We start from the raw sequence: 16,831 nt of genomic DNA, 5'->3' as shown, positions 1-16,831 counted from the left end.
ACTCTGCAAACAATGTGCCCACTCCGACAATAAGAACAGGAAGACTGGAATAATAATATTGGATGCAATTAAAGAAATGACCATGACCAAAGTAACAAAAAATTGTAGATTAGAAATTACAGGAATTAACGGTACATGTACTACTGGTTATATATGTAATGGGGAATTCATATATACAAACAATCAAACGCAAACAATTCACACAATGAAGTTATGAAACAATACATGTCCACAAATTGGCAGGAGAGAGCGCATTCTGGAGAGAGAAGTGCATTGTTCTGGAGAGAGAAGTGCATTGTGCATCTGTGCTAATGTGAATACGACTTCTGCATTGGCCATGAAGCATTTACGGTGATATGACCACAGCAGAAGTCAGGGCATTCATAATTATCGTACTTCACGGAGAAATGCGGAGCTGTTGTCAAGGAAGTGAGTTTGTGTTTATACAGGATGTACCGCCCCCACCTACTGTCAACCAATCATGTCAATGCGGAGCTATACAGAGCCCTCAGCCTTGATACAATATTTGGCAGGCACATGGCGATGCAGCACAGACCTCAGAACACCCTGGAATGAGTAGGCATGTCCAAACTTTTACCTGGTACTGTGTATATATAATATGTACTGTGTATATATAACAATATATATAACAATATATATATATATATATATATATATATATATATATATATATATATATATATATATATATATATATATATACAGTACCAGGTAAAAGTTTGGACACACCTACTCATTCCAGGGTTTTCTTTATTTACGTTGTAGAATAATAGTGGAGACATCAAAACTATGAAATAACACATATGGAATCATGTAATAACCCAAAAAAATGTTAAGCACATTTTTATTTATTTAACCAGACAAGTCAGTTAAGAACAAATTCTTATTTACAATGACAGCCAATCCCAGCCATACCCGGATGACACTGGGCCAATTGTGCACCGCCCTATGGGACTCCCAATCATGTGATGCAGCCTGGATTCAAACCAGGGACTGCTAGACCGCTGCACCACTCGGGAGCCCCAGATAAAAATATGTTTCATATTTGAGATTCTTCAAAGTAGCCACCCTTTGCCTAGATGACAGCTTTGCACGCTCTTGACATTCTCTCAACCAGCTTCATGAGGTAATCACTTGGAATGCATTTAAATTAACAGGTGTGCCTTCTTAAAAGTTCATTTGTGGAATTTATTTCCTTCTTAATGCATTGAGTCAATCCGTTGTGTTGTGACAAGGTAGGGGTGGTATACAGAAGATAGCCCTATTTCGTACAAGACCAAGTCCATATTATGGAAAGAACAGCTCAAATAAGAGAAAGATGAACGAAGAGAAACGACAGTCCATCATTACTTTAAGACATGAAGGTCAGTCAATAAAGAACATTTCTAGAACTTTGAAAGTTTCTTTAAATGCCGTCACAAAAACCATCAAGCGCTATGATGAAACTGGCTCTTATGAGGACCGCCACTGGAAAGGATTACCCAGAGTTACCTCTGCTGCAAAGGATAAGTTCATTAGAGTTACCATCCTCAGAAATTGCAGCCCAAATTCACAGAGTTCAAGTAACAGACACATCTCAACATCAGCTGTTCAGAGAAGACTGCATGAATCAGACCTTCATGGTCAAATTGCTGCAAAGAAACCACTACTAAAGGACACCAATAAGAAGAAGAGGCTTGCTTGGGCCAAGAAACACGAGCAATGGACGTTAGAAAAGCGGAAATCTGTCCTTTGGTGTGATGAGCCCAAATTTGAGATTTTTGGTTCCAACCGCCGTGTCTTTGTGCGACGCAGAGTAGGTGAACGGATGATCTTCACATGTGTTGTTCCCACCGTGAAGCATGGAGGAGGAGGTGTGATGGTGCTTTGCTGGTGACACTGTCAGTGATTTATTTAGAATTCAAGGCCAACTTAACCAGCATGACTACCACAGCATTCTGCAGCAATACGCCATCCCACCTGGTTTGCACTTAGTGGGATTATCATTTGTTTTTCCACAGGACAATGACCCAACACACCTCCAGGCTGTGTAAGGGCTATTTGACCAAGGAGAGTGATGGAGTGCTGCATCAGAAGACCTGGCCTCCACGATCACCCAACCTCAACCCAATTGAGATGGTTTGGGATGAGTTGGACCGCAGAGTAAAGGGAAAGCAACCAACAAGTGCTCAGCATATGTGGGAACTCCTTCAAGATGGTTGGAAAAGCATTCCAGGTTAAGAGAATGCCAAGAGTGTGCAAAGCTTTCATCAAGGCAAAGGGTGGCTACTTTGAAGAATCTCAAATATCAAATATATTTGGATTTGTTTCACACTTCTTTGGTGAGAACTTGATTCCATATGTGTTATTTCGTAGTATTGATGTCTTCACTATTATTCTACAATGTGGAAAATAGTCAAAATAAAGAAAAACCCTTGAATGAGTAGGTGTGTCCAAACTTTTGACTGGTACTGTATATACACTACCGTTCCAAAGTTTGGGGTCACTTAGAAAATCACTTTTTTTTGCCCATTAACTTAAAATGTACAGTGTAGACATTGTTAATGTTGTAAATTACTAATGTAGCTGGAAACTGTTGATTTGTAATGGAATATCTACATAGGCATACAGAGGCCCATTGTCAGCAACCATCACTCCTGTGTTCCAATGGCACTTTGTGTTAGCTAATCCAAGTCTATCATTTTAAAAGGCTAATTGATCATTAGAAAACCCTTTAACAATTATGTTAGCACAGCTGAAAACCTTTGTTCTAATTAAAGAAGCAATAAAACTGGCCTTCTTTAGACTAGTTGAGTATCTGGAATAACAGCATTTGTGGGTTCGACTACAGGCTCAAAATGGCCAGAAACAAATAACTTTCTTCTGAAACTCGTCAGTCTATTCTTGTTCTGAGAAATGAAGGCTATTCCATGCGAGACATTAAAAATCAGCCATTTCCTGCTACAATGGTCATTTACAACATTAACAATGTCTACAATGTATTTCTGATCGATTTTAATGGACAAAAAATTTGCTTTTCTTTCAAAAACAAGGACATTTCTAAGTGACACCAAACTTTTGAACGGTAGTGTGTATAAAAGAAAGGAATGATACAATGGTACAGCATCTAATTCCCATATTTATTTCATACATTACAGTTATATACATAACAATTGGAGATACACTGTAATTTAACAACGCAATAGAAGAAAATGCTGAAGGATTCGATTCAAGTCCACAAATTGCACAGTTGTTACAAAAGAGAAACCTTCTCTGGTCATCCCACTATATTTAAAGGATTTTGAAGAAGCTGCACATTTCTGAAACTTTGATTCTAATGCACTTTAGCCCCCAGAAAACAACATTTTGACCTCACTTTTCACCCTACTCGAACTGCTGCATTTTGGGTGTCATTCTTACATATGCCACTAGATGGCAAACTAATACATAGCATACTCCAGTCTTGATCGTATTGTTCTGACATAGAACAGTAAAATTCAATCAGATGTACATACAGAATTTTAAAAAATGTGTTCCTGGAAGAATATCAGCAATATGATATTTCATGGAAAAAAAACACAAACCTTGAAGGGTTTTTAAGTACATTAATTGTATTTTCAGACAACTACATTTCATCCTATCACAAAACTACATAGCTTACTTAGAGAGTTAGTGAAGTATGAATTATGCTGAAAAACATGTAAAATGATAGTCTGTGAAAAATTAGACAACATTTGGGTGGGAGAAATTATTGTCTCACCCCCATTGTGATTCTGAATATCAAAAGACAAATGGTTGGTTCTGAAGCTGCTGTGTATCCAGTCTGGATATTATATAGTCCCACATTTACAGCCGTCTTAAGTCCCAGGCTTTTTAGCCTGTCAGTCCTGGCACTATCCTCTGTCTGTCTGTCTGTCTGTCTGTCTGTCTGTCTGTCTGTCTGTCTGTCTGTCTGTCTGTCTGTCTGTCTGTCTGTCTGTCTGTCTGTCTGTCTGTCTGTCTGTCTGTCTGTCTGTCTGTCTGTCTGTCTGTCTGTCTGTCTGTCTGTCTGTCTGTCTGTCTGTCTGTCTGTCTGTCTGTCTGTCTGTCTGTCTGTCTGTCTGTCTGTCTGTCTGTCTGTCTGTCTGTCTGTCTGTCTGTCTGTCTGTCTGTCTGTCTGTCTGTCTGTCTGTCTGTCTGTCTGTGTCTGTGTCTGTCTCTGTCTCTGTCTCTGTCTCTGTCTCTGTCTCTGTCTCTGTCTCTGTCTCTGTCTCTGTCTCTGTCTCTGTCTCTGTCTCTGCCTGCCTGCCTGCCTGCCTGCCTGCCTGCCTGCCTGCCTGCCTGCCTGACCAGCCCAATCATCATTAGGCTATATGGAGGATGGTAAAAAAAAAAGTGTACCACACACCTCTCTGCAGAGCAGTGTCTAAACCCCTTTCCCCCCATCTGCTCACAAATCACAGTGGTCATCAACACTCTTGTAGCGGTCCATGATCCTCAGCACATCCTCCAGGATGGATGGCCCCAGGTCCAGATCCAAGCCCGTCAGGGACTCTGAGCGGGAGACACCGGGAGAGAATCTAGGGCACACGGTGGGCGACTCACTCCGCTCGCTCCTCAGGTCCTCATTGCTCAGGCCAGCGTCTGAATCCAGGCTCAGCCCCCTCTGAGGTTCCAGGGGGCCACAGCTCTCTGACATGGAGTCCTCTGATGAGACCTCTGAGAAGGAGCCGGAGGAGGGCACCAGGTGCCTGAAGGAGGCAGAGTAATTAAGGTTGTGGCAAGGGTCCATGTAGCAGCCGACACTCTGGTCACACACAGACATGGAGTGATGCCGCTGCTGGTTGTGGTCGTTGTGGATATGGTTGTTCGGCTGAGGTTGGTGCTGCTGCTGCTGTTGCTGTTGCTGCTGGGACGGGGGGGTCAAGTCCTCCAGGTGGAGCCGAGGCGGCTTGGGAGGGGCCTGCTCGGGGGCGATGAACACAGGCATGGAGATGGTGCTCTTCAGCAGGCTGGTGGAATGGTGGTAGGGATTGCGGTGGTTGTTACAAGAGTGGTTGAGTCCTTTGTCGTTCATGGGGTAGACTTCATCCAGCTGCCTCTCCATACTGTGGGACCGTGGTAAGCCGTTCAGGGCGGGCAACATGTCCATCTTGCCCTGTAAAAAGCCTACGTCTCCGAACATGTCGCCCTCTCCCTCCAGCCCGACATGGGCACTGTGGCGCATGTCCCCTAGCGGGGGGCTAATCATGTCACTGGACAGGACGTCTCGCAGCTTGAGCTTCTTCCCCCGCTTGGGTGTGGTAGTCTTTAAGTACATGGGCGTCTTCGCTGGCATTCTGTTTCCCAGAATTCAGTTTGTGAGGGGATCGTCTCTCAGTGATGAGATTTGCACCTGCTTTTAATATGATTTTTGTAAATTATTTTTTTCCTTTGTCCGCTTCTTAGTGATCACAGTGGCATGTAGGCCTTGACCTGAGATCAACGCACTCTCAAAAAGTCACCATTATTCAATCAGGGTGGTGGGTGTTCAAGCTTCAAAACCTCCCTTCTTCCTTATTCTTTGTCCTCTCTGAAGATGAAGAATCCTTTGGCTATCTTTATGTCTGCTGTTTCTCTGACGGGGTTCAGTTGCTTTGGGAATGTGACATCAAAACGCTAGTCTTGGAGGTCTGTGGAGACAGAGAGAAAGACAGAGAGATTTACAACCTTGGAGCCAGAGGACAGAAATACAAGGGGAAACACTTCAAGAATCTGTGTGTTTGTTGAGGGGGACTGGCTGAAACCACCCCAAAATGCCTATGGTTTCACATGGCAGATGGTGTGTGCTGATTTGAGGTTTGTGTGGGGTGTTGCAGTGAATCACACAGTAAATCATACATCCTCGGGAATTTGTTGTGCATTCCAAAGACTTGCTAGACTTTTGTGGAAACACAATTTTCCAAGGAAGTTATTTGTTCAAAAACATTTTGTGTGCGTCTCCCTGTGTGGTAACCTGTTATCAGGACCTCTTTGTGTTTCCTCCAGAGCTGTGTGCACATTACACTAACAAGCATTTAAATGCATGTTAACTGTAGCCTTTTTCTTCAAACGCCCATTTGGATGACAGACATAAAAAAAATCAAAAGTTGCTCATCATGATCTGTGGTCTTTTGCATAGCATCTTTATTCCTGCTGATCATACACAAAAGTATGTGGACACCCCTTCAAATTAGTGGATTCGGCTATATTAAATTATTATTTTATTTTTTTAACTAGGCAAGTCAGTTAAGTACAAATTCTTATTTACAATGACGGCCTACACCGGCCAAACCTGTGCCAATTGTGGCCGCCCTATGGGACTCGCAATCCCGGACGGTTGTGATACAGCCTGGATACGAACCAGGGTGTCTGTAGTGACGCCTCTAGCACTGAAATACAGTGCCTTAGACTGCTGCGCCACTCGGGAGCCCCAAAATGTCAGCCACACCCATTTGCTTACAGGTGTATAAAATTGAGCACACTGCCATGCAATTTCCATAGACAACCATTGGCAGTAGAATGGCCTTACTGAAGAGCTTTCAAAGCGGCTGTTTTTCATGGATCGGGCTAGGCCCCTTAATTCCAGTGAATAGAAATCTTAACACTACAGTATACAATGACATTCTAGATGATTCTGTGCTTCCAACTTTGTGGCAACAGATTGGGGAAGGGCCTTTCCTGTTTCAGCATGACAATGCCCCCTTGCACAAAGTGAGGTCCATACAGAAATGGTTTGTCCAGATCAGTGTGGAAGAACTTGACAGGCCTGCACAGAGCCCGACCTCAACCCCAACAAACACCTTTTGGAACTCCCACTGCGAGCCAGGCCCAATCGCCCAACATCAGTGCTCGACCTCACTAATGCTCTTATGGCTGAATGGAAGCAAGTTCCCGCAGCAATGTTCGAACATCTAGCAGAGAGCCTTCCTAGAAGAGTGGAGGCTCTTATAGCAGTAAAAGGGGGACCAACTCCATATTAATGGCCATGATTTTAGAATGAGATGTTCAACGGGCGGGTCTCCACATACTTTTGGTCATGTAGTGTAGTTTGTGGCTGTGCTCTAAGCTGACTCACTGATGATACTGCTGACTGCATTCAGCTGACGACATTATCGTTAATCATCTCAGTTACTGGAATCCCCACCAACCCGAGGACTTTACTCCTATTTAGCCATCATCTTATATTCCAGTAAACTGTTCTGTTATGAAAACTTTCTCAACCATGAATCCTGTATTTAAAAGTTTAAACAATTTCAATGTCTCATTAGGTGAGGTGATTTGTGTATGAATCATATCCTTTAGGAGTTATAGTACTGTTGTCATACTTGTGTTGAGATGCTACACATTTTCTACCACAGCCAGTCGACTCCTGGCATCTCTAACCGTTATGTGAATTTTAACACAAGCTTCACATATGAAGCTGCTTGAGGTCTTTATAAGAGAGGTGTTGAGACTTGTCGGTGATGATTTTCAGTGTTAATTGACCACAGAGTCGTTAGCCACATTGTGACAAGGCATTGTGTCACTGAGTAGTGACAGCAGATGCGGGCTGATAGTGAAAGATTGCTCTGGCAATTGGACTATACCATTTCTGTGACACGCCAACAGACATGATACAAACAGCCTACTATTCTCTGAGACAGACAGAGAGATTAAATTATCTTTCTTGAGTAGGAAGTAAACAATATTTCACCCTTCTATCTTTATATTATGTGTCTGGCAGATTGTATGCAGGGAAGTGAATCTATAAACATGCTGGTTGACAAACACAACACAACAGGGATAAAGTGCTGTGCTTGCCTATGTATGCTGACAGTCCTGCTACTGCATGACAATGCTGTAATCCTGTCCTGCTCCACTCTTCATTCAGAAGGTCCTGGGCCCTGCTCCTCACCTATTTATGGTGAGGGATTTACCCTAATTCCATCACAGAGGAAGTTTTATCAAACACAAGCACACGCACGCACGCACACACACACACACACACACACACACACACACACACACACACACACACACACACACACACACACACACACACACACACACACACACACACACACACACACACACACACACACACAACTGATGAGACAGCTGGATGAAAACTGACAAAAATGTTGAATTACTCATCACAAAAGTGACAGATCTATTGGGCTCCCGAGTGGCGCAGCAGTCTAAGGCACTGCATCTCTGTGCAAAAGGCATCACTGCAGTCCCTGGTTTGAATCCAGGCTGCATCACATCCGGCCATGATTGGGAGTCCCATAGGGACTGTCTGGGTTTGGCCATCATTGTAAATAAGAATTTACTCTTAACTTGCCAAGTTAAATAAAGGTTAAACTAAAAAAAATATGCCTAGATATTTCTTGTTAATTAAAATATTAATGGGGATATTTAAAGGTCCAATGCAGCCACCTCCAAAACAGGCTGAAATTTCAAGTGTACTTTTCAAATAGCTATTACACTAAAATGGCATTATCATCCTTTTCAGAACATCACAGTATATTTCCAAACTCATAGTGTGGAAATATATATAAAACACAGGAAAATCACGATTCTGACTGCATTATGTTATATTTTGTTATTATTTTCCTGGACACATATGTAACATAATTATTCAAGTCAACACCTGTTCGTAGTTTATTTCTGCCACATATGGTTTCCATTTGCGTTGTGTATCAAAAGGTTATACCATTATACCACCAGTTCCGCACTCCTTGTTACTTCTCTCTCCGACCAAGGAAAGTGGCTATTAAGAAATTATGCTTCATTCCTTGTCCTGAAACTCTTAATTCGGCCATCCCAATGGCACGCAGTCCCCTAATCAGAATGCGTCTTGGGTCATGTGGTTGACATTTTGCTTAGTTTTTCTCTCTTCTGATGAGCAAAACCAGGCCAACAAAATAACCCAACGCCCAATCTATTTTAATTATTCTACTAGTGTATTTTTCAGTAGGTGCAATACATTATCCAGACGTTTTTGGAGGGAATACTCAGGCTACTGCGCAAACGTATTGCCTGTCAACTTTAACGTCATTAATGTATGTTGTGCATTGTTGTGCATATTATATAGCCTACCTAGACGGTATAATTTAATCAAACCAGCAGTGAATTCAATCAGTTCAATGTTGAAGAGGCATCGATATGTATGGCCAATGTAAATAATTTGTCATATGGCTTGTGGAAAACAGATTTCTGGGTTTGAAATTAGATTGTAGAGAGAAAGGCTCTGATTTATTTTCGTGATTAAGGTCCCAGGTTCTTGTGCCCTTGTGTAACAGTCTCACTCAGACCCATACTGGGTGAACCAACGTGGAATAGACGTTGAATTGGCGTCTATGCCCAGTGGGTGGGTTGTACCAACACAAACCTTATGTAATAGTTAGGCTCTGAGATCATCCAATTCCCGGACATCCCCCAGTTAACTATTTGGTAGGCTACCGCTGTATACCTGCTAATCCACGCACACAGCTCGGCTATTTTAAACGCGATTATTTTCTAAGAGCAATACATAGGTTTACGTTTGTAGGTCTATAGGACACACGCTTGAAGGAGTAGTCGTTCACGTTTATTGAAGAGGCCATTGATTAGGGTATAGCAGAGGACTACTATATAAGGCTGTAAATAATGGAACGATGTAGGCTACAGTATTATATGGTTATAAGGAATATACCCAAACAAAAGTACGAACATGTGTATAGCAAACAACTGAATTTAAAGTGGCTTCTTCTCGCTGATGTATTTTATATCTATTTGATAGAGCGTTGTGAGGGTCGCGTGGCTCACACTGGTTGACAGCTCTGGCAGTGGAACACCCTGTTATATCATAAGCACTATTTATTACACTTGTAATCTTCTTAACCTATTAGATCCATCATAATCAGATGCAGACAGTGTTTCCGACACATCGAATTGTATCGGCTACCAAATTACGCACATTTAAACTGCTCATCTCATGTGAAGACTGTCATTTCAACACATTTTGATTTCATTGTTGGTAATCAAACAGGGGTATAAATTGTTTTCTAATTTGCAGTCATGCAGGCTAGCGAAATATAACCTATATATAATTTTTTATACATTAGGTAAGAGATATTCAGACAGAACGGACAAGTGACAATAGCTTGCAGCCATAATTACTTGTGAAACAACAGTTTTAATTTCGTAATAATAGCCTTAACATAAGTAAATAATATATTATTGAGTGAATACTTGCCTACCTTGTAAAGGAATAGCTATATTTCCACAATGAATGATCACGAAGATGTGTCTATAGTCCACCATTAAGGCATCAGCTTCTCTGGTTAGTTTAAGAACAGGTAAACCTCTTACTGCGAACTGTTTCTGTAGTCGAGGAGCCTCGCAAACTGTTTGAGTGGAGAAGCGAGGGGGCGTGATGGTTGTGAATGAAGAAAGTGAAAGGCGATCCTGTGATGCGCGCTCTTGTGTGCAATTAACGATTGGTAAAGTATAGTAGGCTAAATAGCTTGCAGCAACAGATGATTAAAAAACATTGTGAAAGTAAATTCATCACACAATCTATTAAATCTTTGGCTAAGCACAACACATCAGTTTTTAAAGTTCAATGAAGCACAAACATTTGATGCGCACATTCTGCATATGGGCCAACCAATTAAGCATAGGCCTAATCATTTTGAGTATGTGATATTGTGAAAGTCAGCCTTTAAAATGGAAGCGTCATTGCTTTTCCCGTCTCTGGGGAACTGTCTTGATGGCCAATAACTACCTAGGCAGGCGTTCTGTCCCGCCAGATAATGAATCTGATTGGAGTTCATCCGAGCAGGTGCTTCTCTCTGAAAGTGAAGTGACAGCACTGTTCGCCAATTTCATTTGTAGACTTTACCTGATGCCCTGCATGCGCAATTTTTTGGGACACAACCCAAAGACCTGAGTTGTTGCACGTAGACTAACCTATGTTTCGACCTAGGCCTACTCTGCCTATGTGTTTAAGGTTTAGTACATGCCATCTAGGCAACATCTCATACACACCTGGTCTACTGTTGCAAGAATAAGGTTAGGCTATATTTACTCCATAAGAACTTTCGCCATGCACAACAACTTTTATGTCTCAATTCAGCACTTTGAAAAGTTTACAGGTAGGCTATTATGAAGGTAATTAAAGACAGTGCGCTATTTAGGTAGCCCAAATGTTGGCACCGTAAATCTACCCTGTTAAAGTCAGAAATACGGTCGTCTGCTGGTCTCAGAGCACTACAATCCGTGCCACTCCATTTAGTATACTGATACTTTACATTGGGTCAACGCGAATTGTAGGACATATAGTATCCTACATCTCGATCGCACCAATTTGCTTTGATCCTTTTATACTGAACAAAAATATAAACGAAACATGCAGCAATTTCAAACATTTGACTGAGTTACAGTTCATATATGGAAATCAGTTCATTTAAATACATTCATTGGCCCGAATCTATGGGTTTCACGTGACTGAGAATAAAGATGCATCTGTACACATTTCCTTCTCATAGAGTTGATCAGGCTGTTGATTGTGGCCTGTGGAATATTGCCCCACTCCTCTTCAATGGTTGTGCGAAGTTGCTGGATAATGGCGGGGACTGAAACTGTTGTACACCTCGATCCAGAGCACCCCAAACGTTATCAATGGGTGCCATGTCTGATGAGTATGCAGGCCATGGAGGAACTGTGACATTTTCAGCGTCCAGAAAGTGTGTACAAATCCTTGCAACATGGGTCTGTCTGTGCATTATCATGCTGAAGCATGAGGTGATGGCACGGATGAATGGCATGACAATGGGCTTCAGGATCTCGTTAAGGTATCTCTGTGCATTCAAATTGCCATTGATAAAATGCAATTGTGTTTGTTGTCAGTAGTTTATGACGTTGAAGTAAGCAAATCGCTTGCCCACACCATACCATACAAGTGGTCTGGGGTTGTGAGGACAGTTGGAAGTATGGCCAAATTCTCTAAAACGTTGGAGGCAGCTTATGGTAGGGATATGAACATTAAATTCTCTGGCAACATCTCTGGTGGACATTCCTGCATTCAGCATGCCAATTGCTTGCTCCCTCAAAACTTGAAACATCTGTGGCACAATTGCTGTGTGACAAAACTGCACATTTTAGAGTGGCCTTTTATTGTCCCCAGCACAAGGGGCACCTGTGTAATGATCATGCTTCTTGATATGCACAGGTTTCAGGTGGATGAATTATCTAGGCAAAGTAAGTAACCCTTATTTAACTAGGCAAGTCAGTTAAGAACAAATTCTTATTTACAATGACGGCCTACCAGGAAACAGTGGGTTAACTGCCTTGTTCAGGGGCAAAAGGACAGATTTATACCTTGTCAGCTCTGGGATTCAATCCAGCAACCTTTTGGTTACTGGCCCAACGCTCTAACCTCTAGGCTACCTGCCGCCCAAAATACTCACTAACAGGGATGTAAACAAATTTGTGCCCAACATTTGAGAGAAATAAGCTTTTTGTGCATATGGAACATTTCTGGGATCTAATATCTCAGCTCATGAAACATGGGACCAACACTTTACATGTTGTGTTTATAATTTTGTTCAGTGTAGTATGATATATTAAGTTCTACTGTATGATATGCTACCTTTGACTGCTTTAGCGTGATATGCTACATTAAGTTAGGGGTTAAAGTTAGGGTTAGGATTTAGGTTAAAGGGTTAAGGGTAAGGGAAGGGTTAGCCAACGTACTAAGTAGTTGCAAAGAAGCTCAAAAAAGTAGTAGGTAGTTGCAAAGTTGTTAATTAGCTAAAATGCTGAAGTTGTCAGTTCGCATTATACGCCCATTCACCCCAACCAACTTCCCTACCCGTCATTTTTATAAAATATTATACGTTTTGCTCTGAGGCTAGTCTGATACGTTAGGTCTTCAAGACTCATACTGACAACAGAGCATTAACTGATTTGTGGTCCATGCGTTATGCTTGCAGCGTAGATTAGAAACATTTGTTTCACAGTCGGTATTACTCTTCGGGCAGGTCTGCAACACAAACATTTTTTTCCGCTGAATTGACTTAACACTGTAAAATTGCATGCAGGCAGAACAACCCCAGAACAATCTACAAAAAAAAATCTTAATTTAACTTTTATGGTCTTGTGGTTTAAATGCTCATTAAAGTTCAACCCAAGAACTTGCCAGTGGAATTGTTGACAGGTTTCAGAACACAAACACACACACACACACACACACACACACACACACACACACACACACACACACACACACACACACACACACACACACACACACACACACACACACACACACACACACACACACACACACACACACACTTCCAGCCTTTGAAGTGTTGGGAGAATCAGTACACCAGATAAGAAATGACACAGGCCAGAGCAGTAGACTGATAGTAAATGTGGATAGATCAAAGACAGTACAAGCACACTACAAAATAGGAGAGATTTATGAAAACGGTTGAGTAATTGGGGACACAGACAGTGTCAAGAGGACACTGTCAAAGATTGTGGGTGCCCTGTCCCTCCACCCCCACCCATGCCTCTAATCTGTCTGTTCTGCTGTGGATCTTCCCTGCCTGTGGTGCTGGGTTTATCAGGGGGTCATATGCCGCAGTTCTTCCTTGCTCTGTGGGTTCAACAGGTGGCCCCTCCCAGTCTGGGTTCTTCCCACAACCCATTAGAAAGTCTCAGATGGCTACCTAAATCCATCAAGGGCTCCGTTGTTGATCAGAGAACACTGACAATCATACAGTATTCGATTGAGCAGGATTTGGGCAGTGAAAGTCACGGACAATGAACAGATGAGCAACAGAGTGACCTCACAAGCAGGAATCCTGGGAAGTGTGTGTGTTCATGTCATGTGGTTTCCATTATAGACAACTCTGAGTTCTTCAGCTAAACTCGAGGGAAATTGGGCTGCGAGGCTCCATTTGGAAAGGATGACTCAAACCGGGAAGGTGACGAAATAATCAGGCAGTCAAGTTGTACTAAGGGTCAGAGTCTGAAGCAGCAGTAGCATTGACTCACTCACAAATTAACTGCAACTGTCTACCCAGTTTAGAGTAGGATGTGCAAGTCAGTTATGGTTATAAACTCACAGTGAAAAACTACTGGACACTTTTGCATCAATAGAAATCGGTAAGGAAGGAGAATGGCCATCAATGCTTATGTGTTGGTTTTGGTGTATTTCAGTTCTTTCCAGTCTAATTTAAAACGTGTCGTAAAAAGACAGTCAGTCTTGTTGACAGACAACTAGAACATTTCTGTGAAATTAAACAAGGAGACAATTAACATTGATTATAGAATGCCTTATTGAATTAACTTTGAAAATTCATTTTTGGTCACTTTTTCCACACACTTTTTTCATTGGGTGTATAGGCCTAGCCTGTGAAACACATAACAATGAATGATGAAACAGGAGGGTGCGAGGCAGACTAAAATAGCAGAGGGTGAAGGAAGGATGCTGAAAAAGTAGCCATCCTCCACACTACTGTACACACAAGCAGGTAGACAATATGGAAAGCCAGTCTCTCTGTCTCTTCTCTCTCCCTCTTTTGTTGCTCACTCAGACACACATTTTATATTTTAGTCATTTACCAGATGCTCTTATCCAGAGCGACTTACAGTAGAGCGCATACATATTTATTTTGTACTGGTCCCCCATGGGAATCGAACCCACAATCCTGGCGATGCTAGCACCATGCCGCACTCACACACACACACACTTCCCTTTAAGGAAGGCCAGCCATTCCTGTCTCCTCCCTTTCCCATCATTCCCTCTGTTCCCCCACGACAGGGCCAGGGTGGATTTGTGGGTCATGGATAAGGGCACGCTAGAACAAACAAACCAAAATAGACAAAAACAAAGAAAAGAGGAAGAGAATAAACTCTACATGGCCAAACCTGGGCGGAGGGCTACTTGATTGGTAGATGGTACATTGGGCTGGAACATTTTTATGGAGGAAAGATGATTTACTAAACCTGATTTGATAGAAGTCACACACACACACACACACACACACACACACACACACACACACACACACACACACACACACACACACACACACACACACACACACACACACACACACACACACACACACACACACACACACACACACACACACACACTACTAAGAGTGAACCTGGGAAATACTACAGCTGAGCAGTAAGATGAATAAACAGAGCTCACGGCTCATTGAATATGACCAAGTCTCAAGGGGATGGAGGGCACAATACTCCAGTGAGTGGGGTGGCAAGTTCAATTTCTCATGCCAACGTTTACCCTGAAAAACGTGTTTTTGGAGCAGAGGGGCGTGTTGGAGTTTGGGTGCCAACTCCAGCTGGAGTATATCTTTCTCCAGTTCCACATATGGATTCTGGGTTTGTGTGCTTTTGACCACAACAGGATGGGGAGATATCCATGTTGAATGCTGGCGGCGTGTGGAGGGCGAAGGCCTTATAAATTGACAACACTTGTTTTCTTAATCACCATAAATCAGTGCTGCTTGTCTTGGTTGTATTGTAGATCATACAGTGCATTCGGAAAGTATTCAAACCTCTTCCCCTTTTCCACATTTTGTTACGTTACAGCCTTATTCTAAAATGGATTAAATAAATAAAAATCCTTATCAATTTACACACAATACCCCATAATGACAAAGTGAAAACAGGTTTTTATTTATTTTTGCTAATTTATATATATTTAAAAAAAATAATAGTATTCAGACACTTTTCTATGAGATTGGAAATTGAGCTCAGGTGCATCCTGTTTCTATTGATCATCTTTGAGATGTTTCTACAACTTGATTGGAGTTGACCTGTGGTAAATTCAATTGATTGGACATTATTTGGAAAGGCACACACCTGTCTATATAAGGTCCCACAGTTAACAGTGCATGTCAGAGTAAAAAACAAGTCATGAGGTCAAAGGAATTGTCCATAGAACTCCGATGGTCACTCTGACAGGGCTCCAGAGTTCCTGTGTGGAGATGGGAGAACAACCATCTCTGCAGCACTTCACCAAACAGGCCTTTGTGATAGAGTGGCCAGACGGAAGCCACTCCTCAGTAAAAGGCACATGACAGCCCGCTTGGAGATTGTCAAAAGGCACCTAAAGTCTCTCAGACCATGCGAAACAAGATTCTCTGGTCTTATGAAACCAAGATTGAACTCTTTGGCCTGAATGCCAAGTGTCACGTCTGGAGGAAAGCTGGCACCATCCCTGCGGTGAAGCATTGTGGTAGCAGCATCATGCTGTGGGGATGTTTTTCAGCAGCAGTCAGGGTCGAAGGAAAGATGAACGGAGCATAGCACAGAGAGATCCTTGATGAAAAGCTGCCCAAGAGTGCTCAGGACATCAGACTGTGGCGAATGTTCACCTTCCAACAGGAGAACGACTCCAAGCACACAGCCAAGACAATGCAGGAGTGGCTTTGGGACATGTTTCTGAATGTCTTTGAGTGGCCCAGCCAGAGCCCGGACTTGAACCCGAGAGAAAATATCTGTGCGGCGATGCTCCCCATCCAACCTGACAGAGCTTGAGAGGATCCGCAAAAAGAATGGGAGAAACTCCCCAAATATAGGTGTTCCAAGCTTGTAGCGTCACACCCAAGAAGACTCGAGGCTGGAATCGCTGCCAAAGGTTCTTCAACAAAGTACTGAGTAAAGGGTCTGAATAGTTATGTAAATGTTATATTGCCATTATTATTTTTTTATATACATTTGCAAAAAATGTCAATAAACAGCTTTTGCTTTGTCATTATGGGGTATGTTGTGTAGATTGATGAATGGGGAAACATTTTAATCCATTTTAGAATAAGGC

At 42.3% G+C, this 16,831-nt stretch overlaps 1 protein-coding gene across 1 annotated transcript; it reads right to left on the bottom strand.

The window, feature by feature from the left end:
• Positions 1 to 3,119: 3,119 nt before the first annotated feature.
• Positions 3,120 to 10,360, bottom strand: LOC109906065 (cdc42 effector protein 3-like). The gene is made up of 2 exons (XM_020503720.2): positions 10,224 to 10,360; positions 3,120 to 5,651 (listed from the first exon to the last, which is right to left on the bottom strand). Exon 2 carries the CDS (start codon positions 5,315 to 5,317, stop codon positions 4,430 to 4,432), a length of 888 nt encoding a protein of 295 aa, XP_020359309.1. The 5' UTR covers positions 5,318 to 5,651; positions 10,224 to 10,360; the 3' UTR covers positions 3,120 to 4,429.
• Positions 10,361 to 16,831: the final 6,471 nt, after the last annotated feature.

This window comes from Oncorhynchus kisutch, linkage group LG15 (genome assembly GCF_002021735.2).
Source record: "Oncorhynchus kisutch isolate 150728-3 linkage group LG15, Okis_V2, whole genome shotgun sequence".
NCBI lineage: Eukaryota > Metazoa > Chordata > Actinopteri > Salmoniformes > Salmonidae > Oncorhynchus > Oncorhynchus kisutch.
Note: the sequence above shows the minus strand (reverse complement) of the source record. Positions and strands in the feature narration are given on the sequence as shown.